General features: G+C 45.1%; 1 protein-coding gene across 3 annotated transcripts in view; it reads left to right on the top strand.

Annotated features, from left to right (window-relative positions):
• The window catches only part of MCMBP (minichromosome maintenance complex binding protein), a 183,664-nt gene extending 169,873 nt beyond the window's left edge, over positions 1–13,791 (top strand). For all 3 annotated transcript variants that reach the window (XM_069611948.1, XM_069611947.1, XM_069611946.1), the window contains 2 exons: positions 11,256–11,344; positions 12,928–13,791. In XM_069611948.1, coding sequence (XP_069468049.1) covers positions 11,256–11,344; positions 12,928–13,054 — 216 coding nt within the window. In that variant the 3' untranslated portion in view covers positions 13,055–13,791. The remainder of the gene's footprint in view (positions 1–11,255; positions 11,345–12,927) is intronic.
• Positions 13,792–18,550: the final 4,759 nt, after the last annotated feature.

Raw genomic sequence — 18,550 nt, 5'->3', positions numbered from 1 at the left:
ATTGGCATTAACTAAAGTCCAGCAATAATTTTAGATTTTTTAAAGATACCAGTAAGCTTTGAAAGGCAGGCATGAAGATTTTGATTTCCTGAGTTTTAATCAAAGAGGCGTTTAACAAAAAAAAGGGTTAGTCTAAAGTGAGCTGTGAGCTAGCACGGAGTCTGCGCAAAATACTTCACTGTTCGTATAGTGCTATTAATAAAATCACCGGGTTAGGGAATTGCGCATTTATGGATGCAGCAGAGTTTGAGAAATATTTTCCACTTCGAAGCAGATGCATTTTGTGCGCTCAAGAAAACGTTGCTTTGAAATTAAACTAAGGTTGAATTTCGTGTCTAAAAGTAACTAGCAAGAATTAGATCACGAAATTGCAATATTTGTTTAGAAATCAACGCTGGTATTTAATGGAATAGCGAGCAATACTGGTAATCCTATTGGGAAGAACAAAGCAGCATTGATTTAGGACAATTTGATTTTTGTAAATGGTAATGTTTAGAATGCGATGTTGAACTAAACTGCTTTTTAAATATTTAAAAAATACCAATTTGTGATGATTGAAACGTACGCCAACAGTCGACATGTATAAACCGAATGTAAATATTGAGGAAATACTTGTACTAATCAAACACGTAATAGCCATTGAAATTGGCAGTTTCTTACAAGAGCCGGCAGATGAAATTAAGATATTAAGAGAGGGTTGCTACAGTGTCATTGCAGATTGAACATCAGGGAAGGAATGTTTTACATCCCCCTTCCCCACCACAAGATGGTCCAACATATTCCGCATTAGGAGGAAGAATTCAGAATGTGAATAAACTAGATGTCCTGCGTAAATATACCGCTGGGACAGGGCTATATTATTTCTACCCGGCACCCACAAGGGCCAAATAATAGCAGGACATCCTATGAGATGAGCCCTGCTCTCTGGGCCTAATTTAATTGCAGTGAACACAACGCGCTGGAAGGAAAAGAACCATCCCTCAGGAAACAGTCTAAAATCCACTGTTGGTTCGAGTGAGCCAAGAGAGAACCCCCTTCTACAACGATGGTTAACGTACCTTGAATTACACACAGCTCTTTTGCGAACCAAGAAACCTTAAACAAATGCACTCATTGATTCAGGCATGTTAAGAGGTCTCTCTATTAGAGAGGATGTATTCGGGCATCAGTGCCCACTTCTACAGATTATATTCCAGTATTTCTGCTGTCTCGGTTGATGGGATTTTGGCAATTGACTATCGCACTTACCCTCCAATAAACATGACAATGGTGATCCTACCTACCGCCAGCGTTCTGGTCCATTTAGGGAGCACAGGTAGTTTAAAGGATAGAACTGACAATCTCTAAAGAGCAGCGGGCCCCTCAGGCGGGTAATGCCACAAGGAACATGGGGGAGGAGGGACTGATTTTGGAGATCTGGAAGGAGTAGATGGACTGGGGCAGGGGCATGTCAACCGTGCCATGCCGCTCAGCTTTAGGCTACTTTCATGAACAGGAACATAGCAGGCTCACAAAACATCTTGAGAACCCGCGCTGGATTGCCTTTACTAGAAGTTTGCAGATAATCCTGCTACAGAAACCATGGGCAATTGAAATGACTGCTACTGCGATATTCGTCGCGGCAACAAAAGGTTGCAAAGGGAGGCCAAGCAGAGTGTGAGACATGCATGATAGTAATAGAGACGTAGACTCAAAGGTAACAGTTTGAAAACCTTTATTTATAAGCTATGTTGGGTTGGTGGAGTGCCTTACTGGCCCTAATCCTAAAGGGGTGGTTCCCTCAACTGATGCTTCTAAGGGCTGTCAATGTCCCAGAAGTCCAAAACTAAAGTCTGTCTGTTTGTCTAAACTTAAGCTTGCCCTTATTCTTGGACCCAATCTGTTCAGGGACTCCTTTAAAGGAAAAATGATGGTTAAAAAGAAAATGTAAACCACAGCTGGTTTCAGGTAGTCTTAATCCTAGGTGTAGTTCTGCCAGTTCAAAAATAGTTCAACTCAAAAGGCATACCTTTGGAACCTTCCAGGTTGGGCTCTTGCCATTAGTCAATGAAGTTCAGTGTCTCTTGGTCTCAGGGTTCCCTTCCCCAAGCCTAGGCCCCTCTGGTTTCACACAAATTCACTGTGTAAAGATGCACTGTTTTAACACAGATCTTTCCATGGGTTAGTGTCGGAGACTTTCGGAAACGCTGGGCTTTGGCGGCTCCTCTGTGTGACCACGCTTGATTCCTGACCCCTCTCCTTGTACTGTTTTTTTCCTTTAGGGCGCCTTTCCCTCTTATGTTTCTTTCCACTCGGGCTTTGTTTTTCTTTCACCTTTCTTACTTTCAATGGTGCACACCAGTCCCTTTTCTCTTCTTTGCTATACCTCTTGCACAATGTTCTCGACTCTTGCCCCTGACATTGTTCTTTTGTTGTGCACCCTTGCACCTTCCTTTCTTTGTCTCGTGCCTTGAACTTTCCCTTTTCAACCTGCAGGTGTTGCGTACCCCCTTTTCCTGCTTTTGGGTCGCTCGCATCCTTTTTGTTACTTTCTCACTTTAATTCACTTTCTCAATCTGTCGGGTCGCTTGCACCCTTTCATGTTTCGGGTCGCTCGTACCCTCACTTTGCTTTATTTTCACTCGTTTTCAATTGATCACTTATTTTCAATCTGAGTCGCTTGCATCACCTTTTTCCCGCTTTCGGTGGCTTGCACCCTCATTGTCTTTCGCTTTGCGCCCCTTGCACACTTTGCTTTATCCTTGCTTTCCTTTCTTTTCCATTTACCACTTTACTTTCTGCTTTCAAGCTGCCGCTCCCGCTCCTGCCATCCTCATGTACCTGGGTTCCTCTCATTCGTTTAGCAAGGCTCACTCAGACAGCGCAATGCTGGCAAGCATCTCCCATTGATACAGGGTGCAAGGTCAGGGTATTGCCCACCTGCCCTTCGGACACACCTGGGACTGACAAATGTCCCAGGAGAACAAACATTGGCCTGGAAACGGGCAATAAGCAGCACCTTGTCTTCCTCCGGATTCATGGAGACCTGGCTCCTTTGCCTCGCTGCAACCCCTCTGATACACCAGACAGCGTCTCGGCGCCCCGTTCTCCTCCGGTCCTCACGGGCTTCTTGTGTCGCTACCTTCACATTCTAACCAGCAATCCCAGCCACTCGTACTTAATCGCACCTTTTTATACCTGAAGTCATTTTCAAGTTGGGTCTGGTGTAAATGGAATGGGTTGATTTGCCTGACTGTCGGTGGGGCACTCGACTGGTGTTACATGGTAGGCCTCACTGTGTATCTCTATGTTGGTGCTATGGGTAATCCTCATTGCTCCCAATCTTCGCTTTCTCGTCCCACTACTTGGACATTCTGGATGGGGAATTCAAGACAAGATGGGGTTTGTCTACTGATGACAAGGCTGATTGGCAAAAGAGAGAGGGGAATCCCCTGTCCTGGTTTCTATGGCATAAAGGTGATTCCCTTTGTGTCAGATTACTCCCTACCCGAAACACCCTGCCATGAGAGTACTGGTCTTCATAGTACTACTTATGACCTTAACTAGGGGCAGACAATAGTGTTGGGATTGCAGTTCTAGCTTTATCTTTTCCTCTCCCTTGCTGGGTGTTGTTCCAGGGTGACTTGTTTCTCTCTCTCGGTTAGCGACCATGGGACCTGCATATCCCACAAAGGCTTCTGGGACTTCTCCCTCACCCACTGTCTCTTTGGGATACCACGTCTTGGCTGGGATACTCCCACAAGAAGGACCCTGGCTCCCCTAACCAGGTGATCCTCGCTCGTCCACTCCCAGGGTCGGGATCCAAGAGTAGCCCTCCCCACCCAGGCCACCTGAATAGAGGATTCTCGGAGTCTACATGTTAATGTTAAAGGATATTTATACTGCGCACTATCCCCACCGTAGTGGTCCCCTAGCGCTCTAGTGGATCTGAAAGTAAAGCGGGGTAGGTTAGGGCATGTTAGTAGAAGGGAGCTGTGATGTGCTGTTGGCAACTTTAGTTCGGTTAATACTGCTCGCTGAGTTTTTGGTGTGGTATTCGGTTGTAGTCCGTTGTGTAAGACTGTGTGTAGTGCGTTTGTTGCGGTGTAGTGAAGTGCATACAGGTTGCTGTGGTTTAAGAGGTATGGTTGTGTTTGAGAGGTGTGTGAGGAGGGTCCGGTTTAGTAAGGTTGGTTATTAGCATTCTTGTCTGGAGAAACGCGCTCATTTGTGTCTTTCGAGATTTAACCAAATTTCTTCCTTACAGTAATTTAAGTATGGCAAGGCTGTCTCCCATCTCTGTCCATATGTTCAACGAGTTGATCTCTACAACTCTACCTTTTGTTGTCACTCAGGTCAGCCCCTAGATCCCAGTCTGTGCCTGATGCAAACTGGTTCCTGTGGATCGATCTATAATCGTGACCTATGCCCATACCCCTAGCTCTGTCTGTGTGCGACGCGGTACAGTTTAGTCCTTACCAACATGTCTGGATTGACGCGAGTGAATCGCCATACCTTTTTCTCCAAAGATTTGTTGTGTGTGTTGTGTTAGTCGTTTAGGAAGTCAGTACATCTCCAGGAATGCTGCCAGGATTTCGTGCACGTCAGTCTAGTGCATTCCGTCTTCATTAGCTTGGGTGTGGGTTTCTTAGTTTGGGAGAATACACATAGGTTTCTCACAGACGACTTACTCATTTGGCTAGCTCTTAAACATTTGGTCGTACAAACCACTGAGGGAAATGGTATCCTTCTGTTTAACCATCATAATGGGCCATCTAAAATCAATGGGTTAGCTGTGGTGGCGAAATGATTGCTTAAAGTCCCTTATACTAGTGGCCGGGGATGTAAATCTGCTGTTTGAACCAATTAGAGAACTGATGGACATTTGGGAGGTCTAAGACAAATCAAGGGATATCCGAGCCGTGGCAGCTTCCCCACCAAGGAGAACTCACTGACTTGCAATTGACAAAGCTCATATATTTTATAATTTTGTTCTCTGGGCATGTAATGGAAGTTTCCAATACCAGTCGGGTGACTCTACTTTTGCAGGCTGTAATGCCGGCTCTACCATAGATGTTAGCTACAAAAAACCAGGTGGAAACCATCTAATTGACTCTGGTGCTCTCAAATACGCTCTTCTCGAGCTTAAAAATAATGTATCACTTCAACCTTAAGGTTAATCATTTCTCATTGACCTTATTGGTTTTCAAACTGTAGTTCATTTTCCTGAAACATACGAAGTGGTGTAAAATCAAATATTCAAGAAAAAACTCTTGTGTAATCAAAAAGCGTGTTTATTCACACGTTTGGTGAGGCAAACAAAAAAACGGGGTGAGACCAACATGGTCTGTTGGGAAACACTATTTCTGCCAATGCATTTCGGTGCATAGCACCATCCTCTGGGCTTAGTGTCCACGTGTAGGGATCAATATTAGGATATCTTCCAATGTCAATTGGAGCGTTAGGACTGCCTCTCTCCTTCTACACGGAGAGCAACGCTGCAAATCCCAAACGGGCCTCTACCATAGATTACATTCTGATAATGGCGAAAGACTGGGACAGGGTGAGCCATTTTGACACGTTGGAAATGTCTGAAAGTGACCACTAAGCACTTGGCTACACGTTGTAAAGGGGGCTCAAGGCCCAGTCACACACCCTGGACCACATAGAAACTATGGCTCTCACAGGGCACTCCCGTAAATCTGTCAAATGGTCCAGGTCTGAAGCCGGTTTTATGACGCCATCCTGGATAATTTAGGCACCATTTGCTGAGATGCAATATCTGATATCTTATCAGTTTGATAAACTTAAAGAACTTAATTCCTTATATAACTTGTACTGCTGCTACAGATTGATGGAGCATGCAGAAAGGCAAAAGGTAAGATAGTGGCTTGCGTGAGAGCTGGTCAAGCTGTGGATAAGACCCAACTCTGAATATACAGAGCTAATTACAAGAGCTTAATTGCAGAGAAAAAGGACTATTGTAGTGGAACGTGAATTACCCTTTTGAAAGCACATGAAGAGGGGAGACAGTATCTTTTTTGAAACATTTTGTAAGCAAAGAGCTGAATGGAAATACAACCATTCATTGCTATGTACATGCTGATGCGTGGTGGAGCCACTTTTTGGAGGTTTATACGGTGGCTCTACTAAGATTGCAACTCATCAGCACTCGAGATAAGGCACCTGGCAGGGGTGCCTTTCAATTAAGTGTTGAAGTCTGCAAGGCCACAAGGCCCCAAAAAAGTGGAAAGGCCTCTGGACCGGATAAAGTACCCATCAACCTGTATAAGGGCGAGGTAAGGACCTGGGGCCCGGTTCTGTGCAAATTGTACAATGCAGTTAATTGTGGTACAGAACCTGCCTCTTGGCAAAACGCAGTTATTGAACCCATATAAAAAAGGTAGGAACCCCCACCCTGCTAATTACTGGCCAATTTCACTACTGGCAGTACAGGTGAGACATTTGGGAAGGCTATTCTGATCCACCTACAAGCCTGGGTCGATAACAATATAATTTGTGACCTTGAGGTAGGGTTCCGAAAAACGAAAGAGCACAGTAGACCAGAGTGTCAGGCTGTTTTTGCTGATCCAATGCAGTGCTACTGAAAATGAACCTGTATGCTGGTTTCATAGATCTCCGGACTGCCTTCAATGGAGTCTCACGGGACACACTTTGCCAGATATTATAGCAAAGAAAAGTCCCCTTGCATTTGAGCTCTATTTTCTGATGCTTGTGGATCTACGTAGATTCACATGCTGTGCATCTAGTCTGACATCTAATGGAAATTGCGTAGTATTGCATCTTTCTTGCGAAGATCGAAAGGAGACGTCGACATGGGCGTGACTGTAACACTATCCGTGTAGTGTACCCAAAATCCCTCGCGTTTTGAGGTACCTCAGATTGTTTTTTTCCGCCAACCTAGTTGGACGCCTATGCTGTGCTCGCAAGAGTTTAAATTGCTCCCATGACCTACAGTCGTCTAGTCTCCCGACAGACCTTCTTGAAGACTGCTACATGGGTTTCCTGCCGCCAACGCATCTACAATTGCTCAGCAACTGTTCAACTGCTCGACGACTGTCGACCGTGCGGCCTTGCCCCTCCGGCCAAGCCCTTACAGTAGGGAGAGTGCGGGCCTGGGTTTATTTCTCTCTGAGAATGTATTTCCTTTATTCCTCACTTTCTCTTCTTGGTACGGCTGCTGCTACCCTCTGCTATGGAGAGGACACCATTTAAATCCTGCCTGTCGTGTAACGGCAAGTTTCCTTGGAAGGAAACCCATCGCTGATGCAATCGGTGTCTTCATCGCAACCACGACGAGCGCTCATGCGAAAACATTGAAAGGCGAGTGGACTAAACAGTGGGCGCCCTACGCTATGTGAAAGCCTCCCCCCCACCCCCCGGCACTGTAGCTTCGGACGACAAGGAATCCATCGGCAGCCATTGCTCCGCATTGGAAGCCATCGACATCTCACCGGAGCCCTCGAGCTCCCAAATGCTCGTCCCTGACAGACCGGCCACCAGACATGGCACTGTTATGGGGTAATCACACCCCGGCAACAAGGGCACCCAGGCATCACATACATAATCACACAACCCCGAAGACCTCTACGACAGTTGGCGAAGAAGCGCACAATGCCCACAGGGCTGCTGAAAATTTCGACAGCGCCTTCCAAAACTTGCAGTTCGGCACCCTCCATACAACCGCCTTTGCGGCATGAGACTGGGCATTCCTCTGGAACGGGCGTTCACCCTAAAAAGCACACCGTTGTCAACACACTGTCCAAAAAACAGACATCACAACAAAAAAATAAAGGGAGACTCCTTTGGGTGTCATTTTCGAACTCTAGCAGTAGCAGTTCAGACGACCAATCACGATACAATCCGCAACAAACATTTGGGAATTACCCACCACCACCCCCCCCTTTTTTTAGGCAGAGGAGGGCAAGGAGGTCCGTTCTGGGGGGCAACCATGGTTTCCAACATATGCCCCTCCACGACGATAATCTTGGGGCAGGAGGCGAACCTTGAGATGACGGGCCCTCAAATTTCAGTTCTTTCAAAAGGGTCGTCATTCGTACCCACGCAGCAGACTGGTTTGAAACCGAAATGGACATTCGCCGTTTCCTTAGAATTGTTTGTCTGTCTTTTTTCACAACTTTCCTGATGGGGACCCAGATTTAGACACTGGCTTTTGTGTCCCTTTGTCCTTTTAGACCACAAGATAGTGAGGTTCCTAAAGAGATTGTGACATTTGAGAAATGCATTTTGAGAAAAACTAAAGCGAACCCCCTCAAACACAATCTCTCTGAATGAACATAAAGCTCTAATTGAATTATCCAAAAACTCAAACCGGTGGCCATCAAGGGTGGGGGAATAGTTGTCATGACAAGTGTTCAGTACTTGGACATGATGAATGAACTGTTAAAACCCATCAAATGAAATCAGACTTGAGATATAAAGTGCAGTACAATACGCGCGTGACCGTGATTGGATCATGGACAAAGAATCAAAATACCTTACCACGAGTCTAGGACGTACTCCGACAATGTACGCCCTTCCAAAAATACATACAAATTCTGAAAGACCACCAGGGAGACCCATTGTCTCCGGCTGTGGTTCTGTACTTGAGCCCCTATGTAAAATTGACCTCTTTTTGAAACCCCTAAGTGTACATACTGAAACGTACCTAAGGGACACAACTCGTACAATCCAGACATTTGAGAATCACATTTTTGACCAAAGCACTCAGACTAGTAACAGTAGATATTAAATCTTTATATACTAGCATACCCCAAGATCAGGTAATTAATTGCATGTGTGACCCTCTTACTCAATTTGATCTACAGGAAGGTGTTCCACACAACTTCATCTTAGAACTTATGACTATGGCATTGTGTAAACATTATTTTGAATTTAATGGCCAATTCTACCTGCAGACCAAAGGAACCGTGATGGGGGCAGCATTTGCCCCAAGTTTAGCGATCCTTCACATGTCCAACTTTGAATCACAAAATATCTTATCTGACAAAAATCCTTACAGAAATTGTATAGTAAATTGGAAATGCTACATAGACTATCATTTTTATTTGGGATGGACCAAAGTCAGAATTGGAGCTATTCTTAATTTGGTTAAACATTCACAGGAACATCCAATTTTAAAATGGAGTTCAGGGACAAAGCTTCTTTTTGGACCTCATAATCAAACATGAAGCAGGCAAACTTAAATGTTGCCTTTATCGAAAAACCAGTCCAAGAAATACTTTGTTGCACTACTCCACAGTAATCATCCGCGTCACCTTCGGGAAATTTTGCCATACGGTCAATTTCTTCGCATCAGAAGAAACTGTACCGATTTTATGTGATTTTATTATTTCTTATTTATTTATTTTTTATGACCAATCTGATGATCTGGGTGCGCGACTGATTGATTGAAAGAGGATACCCTAAAAAGCTCATTAACAAGGCAAAAAAAGAGCTCGCTTTACGGATCGAGATATATTACTATCTCTGAACACTATGTCCAACCAAACTTTAGAGAAGACAAGAATGACTTGTCATCACGCATGGACCTCAAACTTTTCAAATTAAGACACTTATCTCGAAGTATTGGCCCATTGTCAGACTAAGCTTCCCAGATACATTACCCAGGTTCGCCTTTAAAAGAGCGAAAAATATATGGGACAGTTTGGTTCATTCCAACTTCAAAAAGGCAGCACCAAGAATGGGCTTATGGGATTGAAGGACCACTGTTGGTCATTTTCCATGCTGCTCTTGTTCGGTATGCCAGATTACCAAGAAAATGAGTTAAAAATTGGTCAAATAGGGGAGGGACACTGTGTCATTAGCCTCTTTTAGCAAATCTTGGAGAACCAATGGGTCGGGTGCCTGCCCTTTATGTGGAGCAGGCAATGAAACTGTGACCCATTTTCTTCTCATCTGTGAAGCGCTGCTACCTTTAAGATGCTGGTATCTAAGAGCGGTTTTCAGGGCCCCTGGCCTTTGATTAACTGCAGATGCACTGAAACTATGTAAAAGCTCCTTGGAGCAGCATGTAGTGTTTGTGGTTGCCCGTTGTATCCAGAGGGCTTGGCTGTGTAGAGCAAAAGCCCTGGAATCTATGCAAATCAGAAAGCAGGCTGCTGTATGGACTGCTTGCTTCTTGGTGAAAATGACCAGAACTGCTTAGCTGCGAGCCTGCTCGCCTCTTTTTTGCCTCGTGTGTATGTATATATTTGAATCTTTTTATTCTTGCATTTTAAATCTAGTATTTATTGTAATCTTTCTAAGATATTGTGTAAAGGATTTTTAAGTGTTTTGTACATGATGGTACTTTTTTGATGTCGAATAAGAGTATCGAAAGGATAGGAAATGAATGAACTAAGTGATGGTGTTTTTTATATTGTGAATCGTGTATTCTCATAGAACTGCTATTCAACAAATATGACTACGTGGAAAACTGCACGTTTTAAAATGCAAATGTGTAAAATGGCTGTGGGGAAAACACGTGGGCAAACGCATGTTAATGCAATCCCTGAGAAAGAGGTGGATAGAATAATTGGTCACTCACTGGCAGAATTTTGCATTTTTACACTTTTAGCAGAAAAGGTTTTAAAGTGGAGATGGTGTGAAGACTGACTGAGAAGTCCTTTGTAAATAAAATAATTCATTGTAATCTTCGAACTGAAGGGAGTCCTGTTCTTCAGGGCGAGAGGCCAAAGATCACCAAGGTTAGAATGCATTTCAGCACCTCAAACCAGACTGGTGCACCACCGGGTAATCAGGACTGAGACATTCCTGCAGTTATGACAGATATGGGACAGCATCTAATCTGGCCAGAGACTTTCATGCACAGCTCTGCAGGGAAAACCTCCCCACACTGCACTAATCCCCGATGACCAATAGGGGAATCCCTTGTAGCACGGGTATCCACTGAACTGAAAGGGGTGCACTGTGCTATTGAGAGCCTGCGGACTGCGCCTCCCTGATTAGTAGGTCAGTGGAAGCAGCGATCCAAATCTGTATTTATTAAAACATCTAGGTACTGAGTGTTCCGGCAAAGGAATGGTACTAAACTGTCGGTGTATGATTGACCACTCTATGGACCTGCTCACTTAGTCAGCATGTTCTCAGCATACTTTGGAGCAGTAAAGGGTTCTGCAAAGACCATGCTGCCCTTCAGGTACATCATATGTTCTGAGCCAAAGAGTAGGCTGTGCACGGTTCCCTCGTATGCCACTTTTATTTAACTGTACTACTTGTGAATCTCTTTTCAGGCGGTGGAAGATGATTTTGTGGAAATGCGGAAGTATGATCCCCAGAGTATCACAGCTGATGACCTTCACAGAATGCTGGTTGTGGCCAGGTGAGTTTAGTAATCCACATGCCCATGGTGGCTGGGAAGAAGGGTCCTGAGCCTTGTGCAGCTTGGAGACAAGGTGTGCCCTGCCCCTTCATACTGTGCCAGGCACAGTGTTGATCGTGCGTTCTGCAGGTACATCTGATGGAAATGGGGTGAGGTTTGACCGGGGTGGGGGGTGGACCTGCAGATGGATGTGGTAGAGTTGGGTCTTGTTTAGGCATCCCACCAAATACTGGTTCATGTCGACCAAAGGGAATCCTGTATGTCACAGTAGTGTTCATGTGGCCCTACGTGCTGGCATGAATCCTATTCAAATCTTGATCTGAAGAGGAAAACTGCCACCATTTCACTGAATGAAGACCCTCCTCTGATAATAGTTGCACAGTAGGCGTTTTGTTTGCTGCCCTGTTGCAAACTGATCAGTTTGTAGAGTGCTCTAGACAACCTCTCTCAATTCATTCTCTTGCTGCTGTCTGTTTTCATTTCAGCTCCCACCAAATAAAGGAATCCTTAACATTTCATTAGTAACTCACTGTTCATAATGGCCACCCATCATGTTTTGAGAATTCAAAATCTGTCACTAGTTCTGTGCATCATGGCTTGCTGTGTGTTCTGCAGACATCTTGCATGCAAGGCGCTGTCCCTTTTTAGCATTCGTTTAAGCCCATTAACTAGAGCTATTTTCATCCCATCCCCAGCTGTAGGCACTCTTTGAGTGGCCATGCATGAGGCCATGCATGAGGCCATACAGTCCTGTCATGGATTCTGTAACTTGTTTTGTTTCCAGTTTGAATTCTCAGACTTTTAGTTTTCCTGAATTCCAAAGCAAAAACCGGACTGGCTGGCCTTCCCAAGCATGGCCACAGGAAACTTGAGAGCTGGTTTCTGCACTGAGGGGATAGCCTCATTCTCTCACCGCCCCCTTCCTTGCTGCCCCTCAACATGCAGAGGAAACCCCCTTCATACGCTATTTTGTCCCCCGGCCGGTGTTCTACTGAGACCCCTGCAACCTCTGCGCTCCTGGTCCACTCTGTTCCTCTCCGGTTGCACACACTGTTTCTACCCATAGTCCCCCCTCCTTACGTCATACTGTCAGCCACCACTTCCTGAGCCGCATATGCACCTTAAGCGCATGCGCTGTTCAGACACGCAGCCGTTTGTGAAGGCGGCCTGCCGGGGAATTATATTTCTCGGTTTTAGTGGCAAGAACGATTTCAACTAATGTACTATACCACCTCTGTACTAATTGATATCTGTTGTATAGAAGTTAACATGGGTTTCCCTTCTGCTCCAACAAGTTCATCATGAGCAACCAATTTGTTAAACTTCAGACAACCAGCAGCATTTACAACCATGCACTCATGCCCTCCTGTGCAGCAACTTGGTAAAGTGGTCTCCCATAGGTAGGTTCTCTTCCTGCCCCGGACAGTACAAGCTGTTCTGAGCTGGGAATATTAAAGGAGTGGAAGGAAGAGCCAGTTTATTCACCATGGTCATGATGGGGCACTTTTGTTTTCTTTTTGGGGGCAGGGGGTATTGCATCTATTTAGTAACGACTACTGACTGATGCTGTGCTCTTTGTCTAGATTGCTGTCGCTGAGCGTCGGCCAGACAACACTGTCACGAGAGCGGTGGCTGAGGGCCAAGCAGCTGGAGGTGCTGCGGAAGAGCAGACTAGACCAGCAGAAAAGTGTCAATGGGAACGAGCCATGAGAGACCTAAGCAGCCTTGGCCCCGTATTCATCAGGCTTAACCGCCCTCTCTGTTGGGCCACCTCAGACTGTCTTGAACAGCTCAAGAAAATACAACAAATACAACATATATATTGCCCGGTTTTGTAGAGCCCTTTATACCAAAACCTTTTCTCACTGAAGCTTCTCCGGGAATCCCTTCTTTGGTTTCAAAGGACAACTGCATCAAGTCTTCAAATCTTGAACCACTGTTGTGAGGTTGCATCGCAGACTCCAGAAACTCCTTGATTTTATTAAACCTTTCTGTGTTTTTTTGTGGTATCTTTTCATGCAAATTTGCTCACAATGTGCAAACCAGAACCCAGTTTGATATTAAAAGTTTAATATTATTTGCAGTTTACTTTACTGAAGCCTGTACAAATGTCAGAGTAGCTTGTTGAAGGCCTGCCTCCATTTGTGGAATTCTTCTGTGGATGAGATGGGCTGTGTCCAGTTTGTGTACTGGGGGCATCAAAGTGCGGGCTGTCAATTGGACGAGAACAGAAGCAGGATATTTTCTTTACCATAGGTTTATTTTTAACTTCTTTTCTGCACTTTTTATACAAAGATGTATAGCCTTAAAATAATAGAAAGCAGGGCAGTTACAATTGCCCATCTTTGTGCCACCCCATGACCCATAAGGCAGTGATATTTTTTAATTCTCTCTGAATGTTTCCGAATACAGTTGGTTTATATAAAATAAAGGACAATTGTGCCGTACATGGCTTGCGTGAGTCTCCCTTATAGTTGCCACTGCGAGAGACCGTTCTTTTATTTTCAGAAGATGTTGCATCTCTGTGGGATACTGTCAAATTGCTGTAAAAAAGAAATTATTTACCCCTGGTAATGTTCTTTCTGATGGTTGTTCCTCCCACTGATTATTCATCTTGGATATATGTTCTCCTGCTTTGCAGCTCTCTGAAAACATTTCCCAGCAGGGGGTGTTGCGCTCCGGCGTTGATGACATTGAGTCATCTTCATGGCTGGATGTGATGTCGATGCTGTTGCAAATGGTGTGCCCTGTGACCTCAGTTGTCATTTTGTCCTTGTACAGCCATGTTAGAGATTAGAGACAAAGTAGTTGCTTAAGCGTTAAAGGAGAGTCCTTGTATAACTATATTAGAGACAGCTCCTTATCAGAGGGGTACATTGGGAGGGCGATGAGGAACATCATCAGAAAGAACATTATCCGAGTGGTAAGCCAGTGTATTGTGTCCTCCCATTGATTCCTCACCTTAAATTCCCACAGCAGTAAGACCTTACGGGAGAGGGAAGGAGCGAACTCTGTGTCAATCGTCATCACTTCTTGGAGACAGCTCTGCCAAAACTTGAGGCTAATGTGTCCGGGCAATAGTCTATTGCGAATGTGTGTATGGAGGACTATGTTGCAGCCTGACCTATCCTTTAAAGTTACCCCTCTTTTGGAGAGCACAGGCAGCTGCCACACCACTAATGGAGTGTGTTGTGCAGCCTTCAGAGATTTCCTTACCCACTCTGGTGTAGCATTCAGAAACTCAAAGCACTTTCCATCTTGAAAAGGTTTGTTTTGTTATTCCTTTGCCTGTTTACGTGCCGGTATAGCCAATGAACAGCTGGTCTACCAGCCTCAATTGGTTCGCCCTAGTGATGTAAAAACTCAAAGCCCGTTTTGGGTCAAGCCTATGCAGCCTTTCTTTTTCTGTGGATGGATGAGGAGGTAAATGGGAGGCTGGCAAAGAAATTGTCTGCGACTGGTGATACGACCATTGGAAAGAACAAGGGATGCACTCTAAAGTCAGCTTGTCCTTGGTAAAGACTAAACCGTGACTTACAGGACAGGCCCTGCAATTTCGCTCACTCTTCGGGCTTAGAAAATAGTGACCAAAAGCCAGTCTTTCAAGATGCAAGCCTCTGAAGACACAAATGTAATGGATCAAAAGGAGAAGTCATGTGAAATGTTAACATTGCGTCCCTTGCCGGTTTCACAAAGGGGTTTGGAGGGAAAGTTAGTGGAGCCTTTTAGAAATTGAGCCACCATGGGGATCGTGAAGTAAGAACCTTGTTCTGGTGTGTTGGAGTGCTGCTAAATAGCCCTTAATGGTGGCGACCTGAAGGCCCTGTCTTGCCAGATGAAGAAAAAAAGACCACACCCTTGAGGTGTCACATAAAAAGGATCAACATCCTGTGTTCTGCACCAGCTGCAGAATTTCTTCCAACTGCGGCGGTATAGACCTTCAGTTGATGGCCTTCTGGCCAAAAGCAATACCTCCATCACTGTAGGGGAAGTTTTGCTAAAGTCCACTTGAGGTAAGACTCTGTAAAACTATCCCAATGGCATACAGGTCCCTATGTCTTAGAAGTCTGTACTATTCAAAGTATCTGGTAGAATGGCAGAGCAGTTGGGCTTATCATAGGAGTAAGATGTGAGCTGTATGAAAGTACACTGAACCCAGTAAATGGTGTAAAAAAAAAAATCAACTGTGAATGTTATATTAAAAATATAAGTTTATTATGTACACAAAGGTAGATAAATACTGCTTTCACTTAACCAACACACACAGGAATTAATAGCAATGCTTTTTAGAGGTGATTGATTCAATAGTAGTGGTTTGCGGTTGCGTTTGTTACAATGACGCTTGAGAATTCTACCGTATTATTGGTACTGCTGCACACTCTTGATTTACAACATATACAGTAATTGTATTCGTTTAGTAAAACCACATTAAATAAGCTCTGTAGGAAGGAAAATAATTATATACACTTTAGCAATTCTTCTCATTGTAGTGACACTTGTCAAGGCTTTCATAGTAAAATCCGTAACTACCAAAAAGTCAGTGTAGGAGCGTAAGTAAAGTCTTATGTAGCAGCAGAACAGGTAAAGTTCCTACTTTAGTCTCACAAATAGGAATGTTGAGTAATATGACGCATATAGGGGTACCCTGCAAAGGACTCCCTAGTAGGATACAAGCTGTCAAGCTTGGGCCAGAGGTAGGGTGGACATCTGCACACATCGTAACACACTCCAGTCACACTGGAGCGACTCTTCGACTCTAGGTAAGTTATACCTTTTATCCCCGCAGTCCCTTAGGTTAGAAATAAATGTAGCTGGATTCTCTCTTGGGCAGCAACAGACTCTGTCTCCGGATTCCTCGGTCTGGTGACGAAAGAAAGGACTGAATGGGTTGTGTCGGCAGCAGTCGCGAGAGAGGACTCTACTTGGATTTCTTCAGTCTCTTACTCCGGTCTGCAATTTTGGGTGCCTTTTTATCAGCTCCAACAACGGACTGTTAACGCCTGGTCAATCGTCCTTGCTTCTGTCATCCGGCACTCTAGTGAGCAGACTTGTATGAGTGGGATTGTGCCTCTGGAGGTCCAACTGGAGCTAACCAAATGTCTGGGCAGATTCGTCAACGGCAAGACGTTGCACTGCAAATGGGTCGGAGGTCTCCTGATATTCGCGGTCTGCAGCCTTGAAGAGTCACAGCAACTCAGGAGATGGCTCGATTTGTAGTTCGTCTTGAGGCTAGTTGGTCCCACCAGCTAATGGGAAGGAGTCCTTCGGAGGTCCTCTGTCGATAAGAACATGGGGTCAGGACAGCTGTGGTCACTTAACGGTTACTGGAAGGGTCTGCAGGCGTCTCTGGTAGTTTTCAGCTTTGGATCTTCTGTTCCAGTAGTCAACTTGCCTTATAGCTCCGAATATAAGGTGAGGTTCCTGTTTTCCTACTCAATCCTCTGCAAACTCCCTCAGCATTTTATAGAGGTGGGCCTGTGGCTGTCCAATCGGGACAGACAGCCCCCCCTCCCACCCCCACCCCCCCCACCCCCCAGTGAAAACTGGTTCAGTCATGCACTCCGGTAAAGGGCAAGGGTGTGTTAAACGCCTGCCCCACTTCCTGCCTTTGCAGACACACTGGAGGCTAGGTGGGTACTCCCAAAGGTGCCCTCCAAAGGCAAAACTCACACACAGACCTCCCCCTCCCAGAATGGTAGAAGAAGGGCTAACAAAGGACAACCGCACAAGAAATGGCAAAAATGAAAAAAGCTACCATGTTAGAATATAGGTGAGCCTGTTGTGCACAACCGAGACTGTCAATATAGTCTATGCTAAAAAATAGCACAATAGTTGGTAGAACACGTCCACTGCCACCAGCCATAACTAGGCTTGTCACTATCTAAAATGTAACCGCAGCAGAGAGAAGGGGATGCCCTTAGCAATCAACATAAGGTGGTCTGTGTTCATCTTTCATAGGGTAAAGTTTTAGGAAGGATGCAAAGTATCAGTGCAATAATCTCAAAGGAGATCCGAAAGGGTTCCCAGCAACACTGCACATAGGGCCATGTGTGCTGCAGCAGTTAAACACAGTTGCCTTTAAAGAGATATGAAGGAAAGCAAACCCCATAGAAAAGGTGAAACACAGAGAACAGAGTTCCTAAAGTCGGAGCAAATAAGAAAGAATGAATGAGAATCCCTTTATTCAGTATCGAAAGGAAAAGGTCCAGAAGTCCAGCAGAAGTGCTGGAGGTCTCACTAGGAGAGGGGATTAAGCATAAAACTGATAAAGCACACATTAGAGCAAGTGCATTTGAGAAGTGGATTTGTTGCTGTCTTGCTGTCCTACTCTGCCGGATTGCATTGCTGCCGAAATATTGTTGTGAAAGGAGGAAGGACTTTGATTCCTGCCGGCATCTTCCTAGATTGGAGTACTACTGCTGCATTCATTGGCCAGGTGCACATTTACCAAAACTCTCATTGGCCACGGACTAAAGACTGTTCCATTGATATTTTATTACTTTTGTTTATTTGATCTATTCAGTTACATATTTTTCCTTTCACAGTAATAAGCCTGCCCCATCGGAAATCACTCAAAAACCATCTTGCGCGCGCATTAGAGCAAGTGTATTTGAGAAGTGTTTGTTGCTGTCTCGCTGGTGAGCGGGGGCTTGGGGCTGTATCACTGTCATGATGCCTACCTCCAAGGAGCCAGGTCCGACCCCAGAGGCAGGCATCATTTCCCCCAGGGGAGTGCCAGCGGGCCCAAGCTGGGGCCCTTTGGACTCAGTCCTGGCGCCTTAGGCGCCAGGCTCATAAAGCTCGACATGTGTTCAAGTGTATTAATGTACACTTACCTGATGCAGACCATGCTGCCACATCCAGGCCCTCTTGAGGCCTGAATAGGAACTACTTTACCTGTGGGACTACTTTCCACCTGGGTGTGGTCAGGGAAGGATACATACCTGAGCGGAGGAAGGATACATACTTGAAACTTCTTCCAAAGCTATTTAAACCACACCCGATCAGCAACTCACGCTTCGCGTTGTTCTGATCCTCGCAGCTGGACGCTCACCGTGTCAGCTCCTGCATCTGGACTTCAGCCACGCCTGTCAGCATCCTGGGTCACCTGCAAAGGGAGACAAGAGACCTACCAGCTAATCTGCACCACGGAGACATCACTGACGATCCTGAAAGGGAAGACATCATTTTTAAATGCATTTCGTT

This window comes from Ambystoma mexicanum, chromosome 8 (genome assembly GCF_040938575.1).
Source record: "Ambystoma mexicanum isolate Mex_15411 chromosome 8, UKY_AmexF1_1, whole genome shotgun sequence".
Lineage (NCBI taxonomy): Eukaryota > Metazoa > Chordata > Amphibia > Caudata > Ambystomatidae > Ambystoma > Ambystoma mexicanum.
Note: the sequence above shows the minus strand (reverse complement) of the source record. Positions and strands in the feature narration are given on the sequence as shown.